This window comes from Triturus cristatus, chromosome 1_2, assembly GCF_964204655.1.
Source record: "Triturus cristatus chromosome 1_2, aTriCri1.1, whole genome shotgun sequence".
NCBI lineage: Eukaryota > Metazoa > Chordata > Amphibia > Caudata > Salamandridae > Triturus > Triturus cristatus.
In genome coordinates, this window is record NC_140580.1 from 195,879,902 (window position 1) to 195,900,374 (window position 20,473).

Consider the following 20,473-nt stretch of genomic DNA (forward strand, 5'->3'; position numbering starts at 1 on the left):
GTGACTCTTGTCTCCGCTTAAAATGATTTCCTTCTTGTTCCTGATGGCTTGAACTATTCTGTATTTTTCAGCTATTGAGAGGGAAACATGCATTTATTCACCTGTAGCAACAATAAGCCAGGGAGCAGTGGCTTTGCTTGAGATGCTTCCTGAAGTATAAGGATTCTCTGATACTTGAAGATGTAAATGCAGGGAGCAAAAGGGCTGAAAAAAAAGAAAAACATATGAGGATTATGTTTATTTCCAGTGCTTCATACATAGACATCTACAAGTTTTACAGACACATCATTCTTTGGTATACAGCATTTCAAAGCGTCCCCTACAACAAGTGTGGACTGTAAACAACACCCTTTTGACACATAACATAAATAGCTTTGTGATATTGAATGTAGTTATATGTATGGTCGATTAAGAAGAACAATGTTAGATAGCTTATTCCATACATGTAGAATTATTTTAAAAATTTCACTAAAATTGTCCCCAAAAAGTCTTCTTTATAACATCTTATAAAACCGAGGCAGTAGACTCGCTTAGTTTTCCCCAGTAGATTTACACAGACCATTTGAAAAATGAATGTTCAGAAAGATATAGTGTATAATATAGTAGTAATGTGAACTTCTATTATAACTGAATGCCGTGATAGCTTTTCCAATCTCTTATTTTTTACATTGTTAATCTGTGCATTAATAACTGTATAATTTGATATATCTGTGGTACATTAATATTTGTAAAAGGTAGCTCAATATACTTATATGTGATTTTGATAACCTCTTGCTCTCTTTGGTCTAATATTAATCTAATGGGGAGTTTGCTTGTTGAGTAGGTGTATACACCCTGTCCTCTTTAGTATAGATTGGTGGCTCTCTTATTTTGAGGTTTATCACAAATGTATACACTTTACTTACTTTACTATTTTACTGCTGATCTCTATGTATGGTCAACTATTGTAAAATCCAAATGTATACATATTTTTAATGCTCTTATATAAAGGTCTCACTTGCACCACTATTGTATGAGTTATGTAATTTCTATTCCACCTGCTGCTGTTGGCAAGATATTATCCTATTACCCAGTGAGTGTGGTATGGTTAAATAACCAACACTGCTTGGGAGTAAAAAACCCTGTACTGTCACAGTGGCACATAGTTCTGAAAATTCTGTGAGAGATAAGTGAGAACTCTGGTACCAACTGAAAGAATAAAACTAACATGAGAACACCTCGAAACCAGTCATATCAGGCATTGAAAAGGTCATGGAGGACCCACTGGTGACAGACTGTGCGGATGAGCACCGCCCCTCCCACCCCTACACTGCAGGGCAGAAAGCATCACAGATAGTTGGCGTTGCAGCACGTGCAATGTAAATTTCTATTATTTATTTATTTATTTACTTAATTCCGTTCTGCCGTATGCCAGAGTTTACTGAAATTCCCCCCACCGTGCCCCTCCCACGCCCCCCTCCCCACAGCACTCCCTCGGCGAGCCGCCACTGCAATAAAGACTCTCTACTCATGGTGCTTGATAACAGCCTCTTGATTGGATGAGAGAGTTGGCTGCGGCCTTCGCGCTCGGAGTACGTGCTGCAGAACAAGAACAGCGAGCTGCAGTGTAAGGTAAGTGATTCTTTTATGCACATATTTATATTAATGTATATATTATTGTGTATATTATGTGTAGCGGTTATGTGTAAATATTTTTCACCCCTCCAATGTGAATTGCCACCAACTGTGTCAGGGCTCATGTCAGGAGGGTCCAAGGAACACTGACGACCCGCGCGAGAGCGCTGCCAAAGATACAGAAACTACAATCCCCAAGAGCCTTTGCGGGCTGCAGACGGCGGTGACGTCATGACGCACGGTAGCGGAAGCAGACATAGGGCTTCCGAGACACCTTCACGGTGCCGATTACTCCATGCCGGGAGCTGAATCAAGAGCGAGCAGAAGGCGGGTAAGGGTGCTTGTGGCACCGCGCTTTCTAATCCGAGGACTTCTTCAGCTCAGGTATTGTGGCCATACCTTCGTGGTATTCTCCGTTGCTTCGTTGGCGGTTTCCCAGGAGGGTTTCCATGCGAAGCAACCATTGGTAGCCTTTGAGGTTCCTTTTTCCCCGTGATCGCTGTACGCCTTTCTCCCGCGTTGGCGAACCGATATTTCCTCGGTTCTTGCGGGGAGAAAAAGGCGTAGTACATTTATCCTATTTCGTTTCCGTGAGGTTACGTTTCCCAGTACTCCCTGTGCGCCTTTCTCCCGCGTTGGCGAACCGATATTTCCTCGGTTCTTGCGGGGAGAAAAAGGCGTAGTACATTTATCCTATTTCGTTTCCGTGAGGTTACGTTTCCCAGTACTCCCTGTGCGCCTTTCTCCCGCGTTGGCGAACCGGTTCTTGTGGGGAGAAAGGACGTAGTTCATTTGACCTGCATTACGAGAGGAATTCCGTTCTAGCAGGAAACTTTGTTATTGAGGCTGAAATCTCTGTCATTGCAACGCTGGGTATGCTCCAACATGTTCTCATGAAGTAATGCTAATATGTATGCAATCAACCAGTGTGTGATTCCGGAGACAGAGATTAGGCATTAGGCCAGAAGGCTAACTGTTTTCTTTTCTTGTCATTGTAGCAGGGGTTTGAGAGTGAGCTGGAGGTCCGCTCATCCGCTCCCCTGTATTGCCAGAAGCCTCTAGTGTATGGTACGTTGCCACCCCCTCTGCCATTGTCAGTTTAGTGCGAGTGAGGCCCTTGGGTGGGTGACAACTCTCATACCACTTTATATCTTTCTTCCAGATCTCAGAGAAGGCTTCCCTACGTCTTGTAGGTGCAAACCAGCGCAGCGCATTCTTTTCCTTTACAGGTAGGGCCAGGGCGCTAGGAGTGGGAAGGGGCAGGGACTGAGCAAGAAGGAGTTGTAGGGAGGGGAGTACTGATATTTCTCTTCTTTCTCGTTTCAGGTCTCCCTCCCTGCTGTCCCCATCCTTTCCTTCCCCCACTGGATCACCTCACTGAGTCTGTGAATATCTAATCAGACCTTGAGGGTGTCGAGAGGTGGACCCCTTTTGAGCAACGCACGATCCTGAGGATTCCGGGTCACGACAGAGTAATCGGCCCACGATTTCTTATCCTCCCGGTTGTGCGTTGGTTGATAGGTACGATGGCGACGTTGGAAAACGTCCTCGTTGCCTTACAGTTAGTCCAAACAGAGTTAGCTGCCTCCCGAGCGGAAACCGCGGCATTACAGGCCACGGTAGACCGAATTCAAAGAAACCCTTTTAGTATCGGGAGCCCTGGAGCCTCTCATTCGGCTCCTTTAGTAGTAGAGATCCCCACCCCAGTCCCCTTAGCCACCCCGGAAAGATTCCATGGAGAAGGGAGTAAGGTTCAAGTGTTCCTTACGCAGATAATGTTGCACTTTTCTTGCAAACCTAAGGCCTTTTCCTCCAATCATGCGAGAGTAGCATTTTTGATCTCTTACTTGGCAGGGGACGCAGCACAATGGGCAGTTCCTTTGGTGAAACGCGATGATCCCTTATTATATGATTGGGACCAGTTTATCAGGGATTTCGAGAAAACCTTTAACCGCCGGGCGGCCACTCTGTCGGCGGATAAAGATCTTCTAGAACTGAGGCAAGGGAATCGCGATCTTATCGCGTATCTGAACGATTTCCGGCGTTTAGTCGCAGAAACTGATTGGCCAGAAGTAAAGCAGTTGGCAGTATTCCATCGAGGGCTCAGGGAGGAGATGAAGGACATCTTAGCTCAAATTGACCCCCAGCCAACTATTTGCGAAGAGCTGATATCTTTGGTCCTCCGCTTGGATCATAGACTCAGCGAAAGAAAGGTGGACACTAGAAGAAAGGACCGTGGGTCGTGGAGGGCGGATGTTCCCCGTAGTACAGAGATAACACCAACTACTAGAGCGGAACCTATGGAGGTAGGCGCGGTCCGTTCTGCCCTCACGAGTGAAGAGAGGGACTACAGGAGGAAGAAAGGCCTGTGTATATACTGTGGGAAGAAAGGGCATTTTATAAGGGAATGCAGCCTAAGAAGCAAAAATCCCCGCGCAGAGCCCCGCAAACAGCTCGCGGCTACTTCCGAAGAACCCCAGGGAAGCGAGCGTGCTTAAGGAAGGAAGAAGGGAATTCTTTAAGCCAGTGGTACATCCCTTCCTTATGTGCGAAGACACCGATCCCTACTTCTCACTTCACTTTGGTCCTCTCACTATTTGTAAAAGGAAAGTCCTACCACGAGACGGCCATGTTGGATTCTGGAGCCACGGGTTGTTTCATTGATCAGACCGTGGTATCTCGTTTAGGCATAACCCTTGATACTAAGAAGACACCAGAAAACGTCTATGCAGTAGATGGAAAACTGTTAGAGGCTGGACCAATTCGGTTTCAGACGGAAGCCTTGGAAATACGCCTAGGAGAGGCACACGTCGAAACACTGATTTTTAATGTCATCCAGGTGCCACAATACGGACTGATATTGGGGTTGCCCTGGTTACAACAACACAATCCGCTCGTGGATTGGGTGAACCAAGAACTGCGTTTTACATCAGACTATTGTAGGATGCATTGCTTCCCCCAAGACCTCCGCCCGGCGAAGACGCTGGCAGTCGTCCACCATGTAGCCACCGCTGCGGAACACCCGGTTACGTTACCCCAGGCGTATCATATGTACGAAGATGTGTTCAACGAAGACAAGGCTGAAAGGTTACCTCCTCATAGGCAATACGACTGCCAGATTGACTTAATCCCGGGAGCCGTGGTACCCACAGGGAGAGTATATGCCTTGACAGAGCCGGAGAACACCTTTCTGAAACAATACTTGGACAAGTACCTCGCCCTTGGCTTTATCCGGAATTCTATGTCTCCTGCAGCCTCTCCGTTGTTCTTTATTCCCAAGGCTAACGGAGAACTAAGAGCGTGCATAGACTTCAGGGCGTTAAACGCCATTACCGTCAAGAACCGGTATCCTCTCCCGTTAATACCGGTGCTCCTGGAACAAGTACAGAAGGCCGTCATTTACACCCGACTGGATCTGAAAGGGGCCTACCATTTGGTGCGAATGCGCAAAGGCAACGAGTGGAAAACCGCGTTTAAAACACGGTACGGTTTATACGAATATCTCGTCATGCCCTTTGGGTTGTGTAACGCGCCCGCGGCCTTTCAGTTCTTTTTAAACGACGTCCTTCGCAAATATCTTGATCGTATCGTCGTGGTATACATTGACGACCTTCTCATATATTCCCCCTCTGTGGAGAGCCATGTACATCACGTGCGCGCCATCTTGCAAACCCTTCAGGAGAATCACCTCTATTGCAAGATTAGCAAATGTGAATTCAGTGTTTCCACTGTCGAATTCCTAGGGGTGATGCTCACTCCCCACGGCCAGGAGATGTCAGAAAGAAAGATAGCGGCAGTAAAAGATTGGCCCATCCCCAAGACCGTTCGGGATATCCAATGTTTCCTCGGATTTGCCAACTTCTACCGGAGGTTCATTGGGCATTTCTCTGGCTTGGCAAGCCCGTTAACACGATTGTTGCGAAAGAAGGTACCCTTTCAATGGACAGAAGAAACCCAGAGAGGGTTTGAGGAACTCAAAAAGGCGTTTGTGTCGGCTCCAGTGTTGGTCCATGCGGACCCGGACCAACCATATATCGTAGAGGCGGATGCCTCTGACTATGCGGTGGGCGCGGTATTGTCACAACGCCACCCCTCGACGGGTCAGTTACACCCTGTGGCCTATCGGTCCCGCAAGCTGAACTCTGCAGAAAGCAACTACACTATTGCGGAGAAAGAACTTCTAGCCATTAAAGACGCCTTTGAGGAGTGGCGACATTACCTCCTAGGAGCCAAACACGTGGTAACGGTGTTCACGGATCACCGCAATCTCCAATTCATGAAGGCAGCTAGACATCTCTCACCCCGTCAGTTGCGGTGGACACTATTCTTCGCAGAGTACAACTTCCTGGTCACCTATCGTCCCGGAAAGGACAACAAAAAAGCAGACGCCCTAACGCGACAATCCGGCTCCGAGATCATGGAAGAACCGCTCAAACAAACCATTATTGACCCTAGCAAGGTCATATGTGCTACAGTTACCGAACCTTTCTTACAAAGCGTAGCAAAAACGATGACAACGGACAAGTGGAAGTCATGGTTGTCACAACATTCAGATTGGGGAATGAAAGACGGGCTACCTCTTCGGGGAAGACAGCTGTTGGTTCCTGTCAACACCCTCCGGAAACAAGTGTTTCGCTGGTGTCACTCTCTCCCAAGCGCTGGTCATACCGGGGTTGAAAAGACCACTAAACGTATTCTTCGCCAGTTTTGGTGGCCTTCGATTCATGCCGACATACGGCAATGGGTCCAGGAGTGTGTGATCTGTGAACAAATGAAGGCCTCTCACGCCCGTCCGGCAGGACTGTTACAACCCCTGCCCACTCCAGAAGGTCCTTGGCAGAACATCTCCCTGGATTTCATCGTTGGCATGCCCAGTGATCAGGGGCACACGGTGATTCTGGTAGTAGTTGACTACCTGACCAAGATGGCACATTTTGTAGCATGTAAAAAACTCCCCACCGCCAGTCAGTTAGCACAGTTATTACTGACACATATAGTCAGGTTACACGGGTTGCCTCGGAGGGTGGTTTCGGACAGGGGGCCCCAATTTACTGCAAAATTTTGGAAAGAATGGTGTGCTACTCTACAAATCTCTCCGGACCTTTCCACCAGTTTCCACCCCCAGACCGACGGTCAGACGGAGAGGGTAAACCAAACACTCAAACAGTATTTACGGTGTTACGTCGATCGCACAACAGAAAGATGGGTAGACTCTTTATGGTTAGCAGAGGTTGCATATAATGGGGCAACACACAGTTCCACTCAGGTTTCCCCTTTTTTCTGCACATACGGGTTTCATCCACGGTTTATCCCCTTTTTGCACCCTGGGAAAGCGGGAAACATCCCGGGAGTACAGGAACGAGTTAGACACATTCAGAAAACTCTAGAGTTCATGAAGAACAGGTTGAGAAAAGCAAAAGGGAGATATAAAGCATATGCGGACAAACACAGACGCCCAGGGCCAGTATACAAAATAGGAGACCACGTTTGGCTTTCCACCAAAAACATCCGCTTTAAAAAGTACAGCATCTTCAACCCCAAATATATTGGTCCATATCGCATTGTAAAACTCATCAATCCCGTAGTGGTCGAATTACATCTACCCTCTTCTTTACGAATCTATCCTGCTTTCCATACCTCTTTGCTAAAACCAGCGCGTTCAGCTAGGAAGCAGGGGGCTCCCCCGGGGGTGGTAAACGAGGAAGAAGAATACGAGGTCAGGGGTATTCTTGATTCCAAGATCCACCGCTCTAAGTTGTGGTATCTCATAGCTTGGAAGGGGTATGGTGATGAGGAGAACTCCTGGGAACCAGCGGAAGGGGTTCATGCCCCACGGTGTGTAAGGTTGTTTCATCTACGTTATCCCAGGAAACCCTGCCTCTGTCAGTGTTCTTCGGGAAGGGGATGTACTGTCAGGGCCCATGTCAGGAGGGTCCAAGGAACACTGACGACCCGCGCGAGAGCGCTGCCAAAGATACAGAAACTACAATCCCCAAGAGCCTTTGCGGGCTGCAGACGGCGGTGACGTCATGACGCACGGTAGCGGAAGCAGACATAGGGCTTCCGAGACACCTTCACGGTGCCGATTACTCCATGCCGGGAGCTGAATCAATAGCGAGCAGAAGGCGGGTAAGGGTGCTTGTGGCACCGCGCTTTCTAATCCGAGGACTTCTTCAGCTCAGGTATTGTGGCCATACCTTCGTGGTATTCTCCGTTGCTTCGTTGGCGGTTTCCCAGGAGGGTTTCCATGCGAAGCAACCATTGGTAGCCTTTGAGGTTCCTTTTTCCCCGTGATCGCTGTATGCCTTTCTCCCGCGTTGGCGAACCGATATTTCCTCGGTTCTTGCGGGGAGAAAAAGGCGTAGTACATTTATCCTATTTCGTTTCCGTGAGGTTACGTTTCCCAGTACTCCCTGTGCGCCTTTCTCCCGCGTTGGCGAACCGATATTTCCTCGGTTCTTGCGGGGAGAAAAAGGCGTAGTACATTTATCCTATTTCGTTTCCGTGAGGTTACGTTTCCCAGTACTCCCTGTGCGCCTTTCTCCCGCGTTGGCGAACCGGTTCTTGCGGGGAGAAAGGACGTAGTTCATTTGACCTGCATTACGAGAGGAATTCCGTTCTAGCAGGAAACTTTGTTATTGAGGCTGAAATCTCTGTCATTGCAACGCTGGGTATGCTCCAACATGTTCTCATGAAGTAATGCTAATATGTATGCAATCAACCAGTGTGTGATTCCGGAGACAGAGATTAGGCATTAGGCCAGAAGGCTAACTGTTTTCTTTTCTTGTCATTGTAGCAGGGGTTTGAGAGTGAGCTGGAGGTCCGCTCATCCGCTCCCCTGTATTGCCAGAAGCCTCTAGTGTATGGTACGTTGCCACCCCCTCTGCCATTGTCAGTTTAGTGCGAGTGAGGCCCTTGGGTGGGTGACAACTCTCATACCACTTTATATCTTTCTTCCAGATCTCAGAGAAGGCTTCCCTACATCTTGTAGGTGCAAACCAGCGCAGCGCATTCTTTTCCTTTACAGGTAGGGCCAGGGCGCTAGGAGTGGGAAGGGGCAGGGACTGAGCAAGAAGGAGTTGTAGGGAGGGGAGTACTGATATTTCTCTTCTTTCTCGTTTCAGGTCTCCCTCCCTGCTGTCCCCATCCTTTCCTTCCCCCACTGGACCACCTCACTGAGTCTGTGAATATCTAATCAGACCTTGAGGGTGTCGAGAGGTGGACCCCTTTTGAGCAACGCACGATCCTGAGGATTCCGGGTCACGACAAACTGCCATTGGGTGAGAAAGCAGATTCTCTGATGCTGAAAGAATTGTAAGAGGTTGCTCACAGTAAGATAGACAAGAGAAATAAAAGGACAATTAGAAAGATACACCTTAAACTGGTTTCTAGTTTCAGTGCTAATAGAAGATGAAACGAGTGTTCAGGAAGGTATAAGACCACTGACAGAAAGTTAACAAGGAGCATGCCCAGCCGCCATCAGGGTGGTTGAAACTATTGTGAGTAGGGAGCAGGATTACATCCAGAGTCAAACTAGGACAGAAAAAAGGCTCAGACACCAAAAGAAAAGTGTTCCCCATTAGCAAGTTAGATAGCTAAAATAGTGGCCCACATTTACAAATGGCGCAGTTTTGAACGTGCAACTATATGTTGCACGGCCGGACTGGGAACAGCAACCAGCCCTGGCAGATTGCTGCTCGACTGCCCCCTGTAACAAGACCGGAACGCACCGGTACAAAACAGCCCCCACCCCTCCGGCCCACCGGGGAAACTCCCGGTTACATGCTACAGTCAGTCCAGCCCTGACATGTTGTACAGGTGTTTTGCAGGTATGGTATGGGAAACTGCATACAATTGTTGCAGGGATTCTGCTTATGCACAGGAAACCAGGACCTCAGTGAATTGTGGTGTACCAAAGACTCACCTCAGAACCCAGAACCCCTTTTCCGACCAGCATCAGTGTCCCATTCGTTATCCGAGTTTTATCTCGGCGGTCCCAATGTATAGACAACCCAGAACAAGCGACTTAGGGTATTCTCAGGAATGGTGGGAATCAGAAATACTTGTTCGTAATTATTCTCATATCAGTCCACAACAGATTAAACAGAGACACGGTAAAGTTTAAACAGTTTATTTTATAAACCTCGTGTCCTAAGATGCAGTACTTTGGCTAACATAAGCAGACAAATGATTAAGATCAAAACCATCAGCATAGTTACAATACCATAGAAAATGAAAGGAGTAATCATAATAAAATGACAGTGGATGACAGCCACCTTCCTTTCGCTAGTAAACTAATATTATTATTATTACTAATAAAAGGTCTCTAGGTTTGAATGGGGAACCCCATACCGTAAAGATCAGCTTAGTGGAATCACATCACAGGATCAGCTAGACTCTGCTCCTGGGAAAGCTCTTCTTCCGAATGTGTGCAAAACATGCAGCACTGCAATATTAAAAGCACTCAACTTTCAGGTATTTGCAGCTGCGTGCGTGTTATGGCTAAATAGTGGACCGATCAACCTGAACCCAACAACATGCACCGTCTAGCGACCCAGACTGTTTCTTTACACAATGTTCAGACCAAGGTCGCTGCTCACTGTTAAGCGATGCGAACAACAGACAGTTCTCATGTGAAGCAAAGTTGAGCAAGCATTTCTCAATTAATAACATGGAACTACAGTGTCGTGTGCAAAAGCAGCAAAAGCGGCAAGATGGCTTTCTAAAATCTAACGAGGTTGTGCTGACTTAGCATTGTACGTATATAGATAGCAGTCTTCAATACACAATTGTGTATGCTGCAGGCAATATTTGTGGCAATATCATGGAAATTAACATTGAAAGCTGGCCCACTGGACTTCAAAACAGGCCAACAAACCACGCACTGACCTATCAGACCAGCCCTTTGGGCACTGCCTGATTGCCCTATAGCCCAGTTGGATCATTTACATTAAACAAACAGCACAGCTTTATATTTGTCTGCAATATCACAAGATAACTCTAAAATGGCAGATTTATAATATAGGCGTGTACAGCAAATTATTATAGATGGCACAACAACAAGTTGGTAATTTGTTTGCCATCACACTGTTAAGTCATACTGAAGTTTCTTTTTAACTTTTCTCTATCTGAATCAACATTCATGCAATATCAGAGGTATTTTTAGCCTAACATACATGACCACACAAATGAGATATTGCTTTGAAACTGGCATGTTAAAGCATTCACTGTTTTTCATGTTAAGTTTCATAAGTAAAAAAAAACAATGTTACAGTGTGCTAATACTGTCGCAATTACAGGTTCCCACTCAAACATCTGTATATGTATTCCCTTTCAAGCATAAGAAACTGTTTCATGTGATGATATGAAATTTAAACTGTAATAAATGTTATCTAAACTTAACAAGACCAAAACGACAAAAATTCAACATACAAGTTTTAAGAAAAATGACTTTCAAAAGGTTTTAGCAACTGAGTCCATTGAAAACTATGGATGTGTGATTTCTTGCAAAGTACCTGACGTTGCGACAAAATTCACCAAGTCAAACAGCCACAGCGATGGGAAGCGTCTAAAAGCAAAGAGATGTGTCGATTCCTGAGACCTTTGTGGATGTGATGTCACAGTTTCACTGGACACAGGGGAGCGGTGCGTCGGGTCTGGTCTGTAAGGGGAAGCGAAGCGTTTATTCTGAGATGACTCCGATCTGCGGGTGATGTGTCGGAGAAAACGTGCCGCACAGGGACGATGCGTGGAAATCTAGGATGCGGCGGCGTTGAGCAGCGCTGCGTCTGTTTCTACAGCTGCGATCCCTCGATGTGTCAACTCTTGCAGCAGCGACAGGCGCTGCATCAGTTTCAGCAGCGGCAGTGCGGGAGATTCTTCTCGCACCATGGCGTTGCATCAAAAAAACACTCACAAGAAGAGCAATGCATCGTTTTTCTTGTTGTTGCCTTGCTTTCCAGCTCCCAGCAGCAGAACCAACCTCCAGAGGCCCTACACAGTCACAGGCACTTCTGGCAGGTCAGAACTCTCAGCAAGGAAGTTTGAGGGAGCTGGGAGTGAAATCTTTATGCTCCTGAGACTTCAAAACAGGAGGCAAGCTCTACTCAAGCCCTCGGAAACTTTCCACAAGCAGGGGACACAACACACAATAAATTCATTCTCCTTTCCTTGGCAGAAACAGCAACTGCAGGCCAACCGCAGACACACAGCAAGGGTAGAACTTCTCCTCAGTTTCTCCAGCTCTTCTCCTTGGCAAAGGTTCCTCTTGATTCCAGAAGTAGTCGAAAGTTCAGGGGTTTTAGGTCTAATACTTATACCCCAAAATGTCTTTGTTCTCTCTCTGCAAAGGTCTCTGAGCCCAGTCCAAACTAGTTCTGTCCTCTTTTGTGCAGCTGCCCAACCAGAGGTGGAGAAAGCATTGTGTAAGGCAGACAGGCCCTATTCAGGTGCAAGGGAAATCTCCTCCCACCACACTACATGCAGACCGGGCATATTCAGGTGCTAGTAAGAACTCCTCCCCCTACTCTGAATGCCGCCCAGGTCTATTCATCCCAGCCCTGACTCATTCAGGAAAGGCAGGACACACATCAACCCCCCGTGCCTGTCTGAGAGAATGCACCTCCCCAGCCCCTGTCACTCCAAAACCAGACAGTCAATACACAAACAGGCAGCAGCACACAGAATGGTTAAACAAGAAAATGCCTACATTCTAAAAGTGGCATTTTCAAACACACAATTTAAAAACCATCTTTAGTAAAAAATGTGTTATTAAATTCTGAGTTCATAGACCCTAAAGTTTATTTTTCCATCTTACCCCTATGGGAAGATATGCTTGAAAAATGTTACAAAGCATTCCCCATTCTGTCCTATGGGGCAAGATAGCCTTTCAATAGTGAAACACAAAATTGGCAGTATTTCACTATCAGGACATGTTACACACATCAATACATGTCCTACGTTTCACATACACTGCACCCTGCCCAGGGGGTACCTTAGGCCTGCCATAGGGGTGTCCTATATGTAAGAAAAGGAACGGTTAGGGCCTGGCAAGTGGGTGCACTTGCCAAGTTTACATGGCAGTTAGGAAACTGCGCACAGGCACTGCAGTGGCAGACCTGAGACATCCTTTCAGGGCTACTCGTGTGGGTGGCACAATCAGTGCTGCAGGCCCACTAGTAGTATTTGGTTTACCAGCCCTGGCACACTTAGTGCACATTACTAGAGACCTACTAGTAAATCAAATATGTCCATCAGGGAGAACCAATCATAATAACAATTTACAAAGAGAGCATATGCACTTTAGCACTGATCAGCAGTGGTGAAGTGCCCAGAGTCCTAAAACCAACAGAATCAGGTCAGAAAAAAATAGGAGGAAGAAGCAAAACGTTTGGGGATAACCCTGCAGAAAGGGCCAAGTCCAACAACCTTCTATATAACTGCCTTGTGTAAGAAGGATTGTGTGCTAAGCTAATTAGGAACCCCAACGGTATAATATACAAATTTGGTAAAACAGTTAAAAACTCAGTCCATGTGCCATCACAAATGGCACGGGGAAACATGTTCCTCTTTACCGTAAACCTGGCTTGCTGAATGACTTAGAAACGGCAGAGTAAAAGATTGAACAGAATTCCACCAAAGTGTACAAAAACTCTCAAGTCAAGCATTAGAATCTACACATGGTGGTTTATAATTTTGAGCGAGATTTTTTGTATTTTGTCTGTGAACAATGCAAAAATTCCAAAGGCCTTCTTGTCTAAGTGATCCGTAAGGAGGATGCTGATTAGAGCTATGTTGTACCATTTCATATAGATTCGTAGGTCAATTTCTAAATACTTCTGTTTGAGTCTTGAAGTGAGTGAGTGAGTACTTAAGAAAAGTGCATTCATGAAACTGTCTCGAAGCACTGAGCAAAAATGTGAACACCTCGGTTTTCTGCAGAGCTGATAACAGAAAGAAATAATTCTTCAATGAATGTCTTGCAGTCTCTTAACCGGGCTTAATCCTCAAAGATAGTTATAAGTAAGCCCACAAGGGGTAGTATCTTAGACCGAGGGACATCTACCAGAGCATCATGACTAAAATGAAAGTTCCTCATGGGTTTGTTGAGTATTATTGATTGCTTTAATAAACAGTTGTGTTTTGTGTCATGCAACCAGTATTTAAGTCAATACTAAGTTTCACCAGTTGCCAATCCAACTAATGATGAAAAGTATGAGAGGTAATCTTTGTTAGTCCTGCATGGAGACTCACATCATGCTGAACTTCCTGCAGCTTATTGCTCTAGGTCGCATTAGCCACTGCATGAATTATGTTGTAATATTGCAGCCTAGCACTATGTAATGCTCCAATAACGATTGTACAGTTCTGCTTCGAAATAATATCAGTTAATGTATCAAAGGCAATGCTGATCAGAAAAATGGATTTTGCAGCTAGACTAAATTGGGATTTGAATGATGGGGCTTTCTCTAATCACAATCAAAATCTTTACTACTTCACTGATTTATATGGTATTCATAAATAAATGAAACAGTAGAAAGAATGAGAAGTCAATGCTTCCTTATGTCAGAATTGAACAATCCCTCTTGCTCATGTTTAGTTGCATCCAGTTCAATTTCTTGTAGACTGTGATCTTACCAAGCCAATTCATAAGCCCATGGAGCTGTCATTTGTTTTTTGTCATCTGCCCAATGCGTAGCAGGGTATCATTGGTAGGGGTGGACAGTAATCTTTGTCCGCAGAGCTGGTGAAGTTTTTTCAACTCTGCCAGTGGCTGCCAGCTCAGTTAAGCGCAGTGAGGTGGTGGGGTGGGGCAGTGCGCAGCAGGGGGGAAGCTGATGGATGACGGAAGAGGAGCATGAAGTTTGGCAAAAAGCTCCAACCACACGTATTATAGCAACGTTTACTGTTGCTGGCCGCCAATCAAACCATACTCACAAAGCATTTACCTAGAAACCTTCAAAGGTCTGCCAAACTTTTTGCAGCTTGTCCTTGAGGGTAGGGGGCAGGGAGGTCTGACTGCAGGCATGAGCTTTTGGCAGCTAGTTAATGAGGGGGGTCTGAATGCACGTGCGACAACCTGGCCAGTGGAAGCTGATGCCTCAGACTGAACGTTGTTGAACAGCTGGTGATGCACTAAAGGTGGCAGCTTGTGCAGCCTCATCACAGAGCGTCACTTCCGACTTCCACTATGCTCATCACGGATCTTCATGTCTGACTTCCATTATGGTCGATGGGCATATCAGTGAGATTGTGCAAAGTAACTGTCACACTTGTCGCCATGTTATGAGGAGGCGGTCTTTGTTTTGAGGGATACGTTTCTGTAGTGTGAAATGCCTGTCTAGTGTGGGCCGCCTGTAAGGGCTGGGGACAGGGTTGGAGACAGCTTGTATCTGTCTGTGGGCCTGATGCTGCCACCTTGCTCCGCCTCTGGCCTGAGCCGGCCTGGCACGTGATGCATTGTAATGCTCTCCAAGAACAGAGCACACGTTCTTTGCCCTGGATCGTCCACTGAGCAAAAGCGGACAGCTGTGCCTTGACCCACTGAGCCCTCTGTAAACTATGTGATACAGACTTCTCATAGGCACAGCGAGGTCAGATTAGGGCAGAACGGAACTCCACAGAGTTTTTATGCAACTCCTCGGAATTCTGCATAGTGCAACTCCACGAGCTCCGCTCACCCTTAATCATTGGTGCACGATTAACATTAAAGATCAGTCATTGTGATAGCATGTGGTAGGTGTGCCAGATAATATTAAAGATGACTGAATGTTGTTGAACAGCTGGTGAGGTGCTAAAAGTGGCAGCTTGCACAGCCTCGTCACAGAGAGTGACTTCTGACTTCCATTATGCTTGCCATGGAGTGTCACGTCCAACTTTCATTATGGTCGATGTACATATCTGTGAGGTTGCACTGAGTCACTATCACACTTTTCGCCATGTGACGAGGAGGCGGTCTGTGTTTCAAGGGCTATGTTTCTGCAGTGGGAAGTGTCTGTCTCGAGAGGGCTACCTGTCAGGGCTGGGGGCAGGGTTTGGGACAGGTGGCATCCTACTATGAACCTTATGCTACCACCTTGCTCCACCACTGGCCAGTGCAGGCCTGGCACATGATGCACTGTAACAGCTCTCCAAGAACACAGTGCACTTTCTTGGCCCTGGATCGCCCTCTGCGCCAAAGCGGGCAGCTGTGCCTTTACCAACTGGGCACTGTGTTTGAAACTGAGTTGTGAGCAGCAGCGCGTGTTTGGTTATCGGCATGTCTGCACCACGTATAACGCTTCAAGTCTTTCACCACTCAAAAACATATAAACTATGTGATACAGAGTTCTCAAAGGCATGGCAAGTTCAGATTTGGGCGGAGAAGTGCCCCGCAGAATTCCACAGATTTTTATGCAACTGTGCGGAATTCTGCTTAGTGCAACTCCACGAGCTCCCCCTGCCCCTAATCATTGGTGCAGGATTGTCATTAATGATCAGTCATTGTGACAGTATGTAGTAGATGTGCTAGATAATATTATAGATGACAGGCAACATGGTGGTCCTTGTGGCACCTTGCTTGTGATGTTAAAGCAAATGAATTACAAATAATCCTGGGAAAAGTATTGGACATGAAGAATCTGAGTTACTGAAGAAGCTGTGCAAAAATAAAGAAAACAGTCCCTTCACAGTGAATGTGTAAATGTTGTAGACTTGTAAAGCGCACAGCTGCCCCAGCAACGGGGCGTCCCAGCGCTGTAGACCGCTGGGGAACCCGTCCTGGCTATCCCTGTGAGATGGTCCCTTTCTGGGTATCACCAAGGTGAAACCAGGCATCCCCGGCGTCTTTGGGGGGCCATTGTAGAGATGAGGCAAGCTTAATGCCCAGAGTTGCCGAGTGTGTTCCTGGTTAGAGTAGGTACCAAGGCGAGAATTATCGAGTCCGTTTTGACCCTGGTCCACGACCCTGCCGCGTCGGGAATTGAACCCTGGTCCCTGGCCGATTCTCTGCTTACGGGTCTGCCGCCTCTAACTAGTGAGCCACACCTCTCCACAGTGGACTTTCACAGTCTTGCATTGACAGTAAGTTTCTCCATTGGGACAAACGGAAGTAACAGCCTTGAATGAGCTACATGTGCATAAAAGTAGGGACAAACCAAGAGGTAGAAGAAACAACTGCAGCCTGGGTACTGGCTGCAAAAGAGCAGAGGGATGCAGGGAGTGAACAAGAGGACTGTTGAATGCCTCCAGCATCTTCGCAGTTTATAAAAGTAGTCCACACTGACCACAAGAACCCCTAAGAGAGACAGTGCTGTTCAATGTATGGTGGGAGAGGGCAGAACATCCCTAACCAAATCAATGATTCAACCATGCGTGTGCACCACTCCAGGAAGTAGGAAAGTGAACTGTTACTCCACACAGTTATTAAAGGAAGAATACACGCAGGTGTATGTAATAAGCAAGAGCTCCAGATCAAAAACTCTAAAGATGCAGCTGTAGAAAAGCACCCTATTTGCAAGATCACACCCACTTTATGCTGGATCTTATTGCTGGTTTTTGGACTCTGCCGACTGGGACACTGCTGTGCTGTTCTGCCTCCCCCCAAAACATATTGAAATTGACTACACTCATATTTGGCAAATTTAACTTACCTATAAGTCCCCATTATATGGTACAAAATGTACCCAGTGCCTGTAAGTTAACTGACACTATTGGTCGTCAGCACATATTGTGCCACCACTAAAGTGACAATGCAAAACATAATTGCAGTCCAGCCACCAGTAACCTGGCTGTGCAGGCTTAAACAGCAGGGTCAACCTGTCAAAATAACCTCTTTTGACTCGCCTAAGTCCTCCTTTTAATTATTAATAGGTCACCACTAAGTAGACTTTAATGTTCAATAAGGCAGGATGCATTGTACTTAAAAGTAGGACAGGAAAATGTTTAAGGTAAACCATGTCATTACACTGACAAGGCTCAAAAGCTATTGTCACTATCGTGTGGTGAGCTGTTCCGTAATGAACCAATGAGAAATACAATTAAAACTAAATAATGTTTTTTTCACATAGGACCCAGCTATAAGGTTTGTTCTTGGACTTTTAAAAATATATATTGCAGGTTCAATTTCTTAGTCAAGTCGGAATCGTACTTTTAAAAAGTCACCTTCAACCTGCCTAAAGTCCTTAGAAGCCTATTTGCATGAACTTTTAACTGTCTCAGCAGCTGCATAGCTCCTTGGTGAGGTGTGAAAAGGCCCCATATCTATTTTTACTGTATCAGAGTTGGCTGTTCAATTGGAAAATATTAAGATACAATATTCAAATTGATAATGTTATCTCCGGTTGTAAAACACCGACAAATGTCATACATGGACTTTTTCAAATTTATATACAAACAGAATTCACTGGTGAAGTAAGATTTGTAATCATTATTTCAGAAATGGTACCATTTGAAAATTGTCTTTTCCCTGTCGAATTGATGATGTGTGAACTTGCTCCCAGAGCTGAGACACAGACCTTTGGAGTGTGGGGTGTTGTTTTGCTCCTCTGACAGGATGACCATCTGGGCTGTGCCCAGGAGCCTAATTAACTTCAAAGATGCTACACTGTCACAGGCAGATGTAGCTAACACCAGGGCCTGTGCCCCGCCTTTGCCCCTGAGCCAATCAAGCTTCAATCCTATTGGGAGAGGAGCTGCGCCCAGAACTGGTTTTGAGTGACCACAATAGAACGATTGGTCATTTCTCTGGACACACCTCTAGGATTGGCACAGGAGCTTTGCACAGGGGGGAAATCTGGTTACTGAGGTATGCGCCCAGGCCAGGCAGGACCCACCAGTCTAGTCAGGGTAAACTAGATATACAATAAAAGATAACCTGTGCTCTCTCTCTCTCTCTGGTAGCTTGGCACAGAGCTGTCAGGCTTATCTAAAGAGTCAATGTGTAAAGTATTTATGCAGCACATGTGCACATTAACACCATGAATACACCACAAAAAGACTAAACACAAGTTTAGAAAAAGATTATTATATTCTGAACAAAACAAGACCAAAACAACAAAAATCCAATGTGTAGAAGTTGAGATTTTGAATTTTAAAAGAATAAATGCAGTAAAGAACTTAGAGGCAAGTAGAGCTAAAAAGTTACTTTAGGTCCTGCTGGACTTGGGCAAAATCAAAGATTGGGCCACCCACGATGGAGCACTGGCTGGCTACAGGACCCATGCAGGCCCCAGTGAATAAAGTACGTTTCCTGACCGCAAATGGCAAGATGCGTCGATGTCGAGGCCTGCAGGTGAAGAATGCATCGATCTTCCCCCTGCAGTGAAGGGGATGCGTCAGTTCCGAAGACTGAGGTCGAGAGGCGTTGAGCGATGCGTCACATTCTGTCACACAGTTGAGGAGATGCTTTGATTTCACCAATAGTTAGCAATATGCCGTCTGATGTGTTCATCTCTGAAGGGAAAGTGCTGGTTCCTAGGTGATGTGCCGATTTTTCTCCCGCAACTGGGTTGATGTGCCAGTTCTGCTACACGCAGACAGGAGATGCGAAATCCATGTTGCAATAAGTGGGGCCACTTCCAGTGAGACTGGCACAGGAGCAGGTGTAGATACTTTGATATTCCTGAGTCTCAAGCAATAGGAGGCAAACCAACAAGCTCTTAGAGTTCCCTTGGAGTGAAGACAGAGTCCAGCTCTCCTTCAGCAGAGAGCAGAAGGCAGCAGGCAGCAGGGAAACAAACAGAAAAGCAGGCCTTCCAGATCAGCAGTCCAGTTGAGTCATTTAGCAGCACAGCAGTTCTTCTGGTAGAGCTTCAGTTATGTTATGTTATGTTATGTTAAAATTGGTCTTTTATAGCGCTCGGCTACTCCAAGGAGTGTCCCGGCGCTTTTAATAACAACCTAAACCAAGAGACACAGCATAGTAGACAGAAGACGGGGCCGTTACAAATCGTGTAGTAATTGTAGGGGGCAGAGACCCTGTACGTAAAACCAAAAGTGTCTTTGATGTGGGGGTTACTTCAAAGTGGCTCTCTGAAGAGCACAAGTATCCCTTTCAGCCCAGCCCTGTCTGCCAGGCTGTCTGTGGGGGGTAATCAGCCCTTTGTGTGGGGATAGGACACTGCCTATTCAAGTGAAGTGTTAGCCCCTCTCTCCCTTTTCTACCCAGGCATGGCCATCAGAATGCAGATGTATGTAGATGGGTACTCAAATACACCTATCCTTCCTGTGTTGTGGCTGTCTGATACGGAATTCCCAAAGTGTAGCTGTCACCCTCCCCAGACATGCATTGGAGACAGGCTATCGGACACACAGAACAGCAATTGCAGAGAAATGTCAACTTTCTAAAAAGTGCAAAAAAAACAGTTGTTGGACAGAATGCAGAACAATGTCATACATTCACCCCAGTACAGAGATCTGGGCCTAAATCCATCGGTTTTTTGCTCACCATGCCGTTCCAGTTTGAACCCAGCCATATCCAAATCAGTCTTGACCCTGTGCCTCATGGGTACAGTCCAGCCTGAACTTCCAAGCCAGGTCCTCCATGGACTGGAAACAAGCATCCTAGGACCGGTTTCGGGGTTTCACCCCTCTTCAGCCAGGATAGCTTGATTACAGTGGCATGGAGAGCAGGGGACCCACGTCTGGGCAGTCCCTTCCCAATCGGGGTGACAAAAGTGAAACCCCGAAACCGGTCCTAGGATGCTTGTTTCCGGTCCAGGGAGGACCTGGCTTGGCAGTTCGGGCTGGACTGTTCCCATGAGGCACAGGGTCAAGACTGATTTGCATATAGCCAGGTCTAAACTGGGGTGGCATGGTGAGCAAAGTAATGATGGATTTAACCCAGATCTCTTGACGGGGGGTGAATGTTTTGATTTGTTCT

At 46.4% G+C, this 20,473-nt stretch overlaps 1 protein-coding gene across 1 annotated transcript in view; it reads right to left on the reverse strand.

Annotated features, from left to right (window-relative positions):
- The window catches only part of SORCS3 (sortilin related VPS10 domain containing receptor 3), a 2,496,310-nt gene that overhangs the window by 465,374 nt on the left and 2,010,463 nt on the right, over nt 1-20,473 (reverse strand). Inside the window, exon 11 of the mRNA XM_085603452.1 lies at nt 102-204. Coding sequence (XP_085459578.1) covers nt 102-204 — 103 coding nt within the window. The remainder of the gene's footprint in view (nt 1-101; nt 205-20,473) is intronic.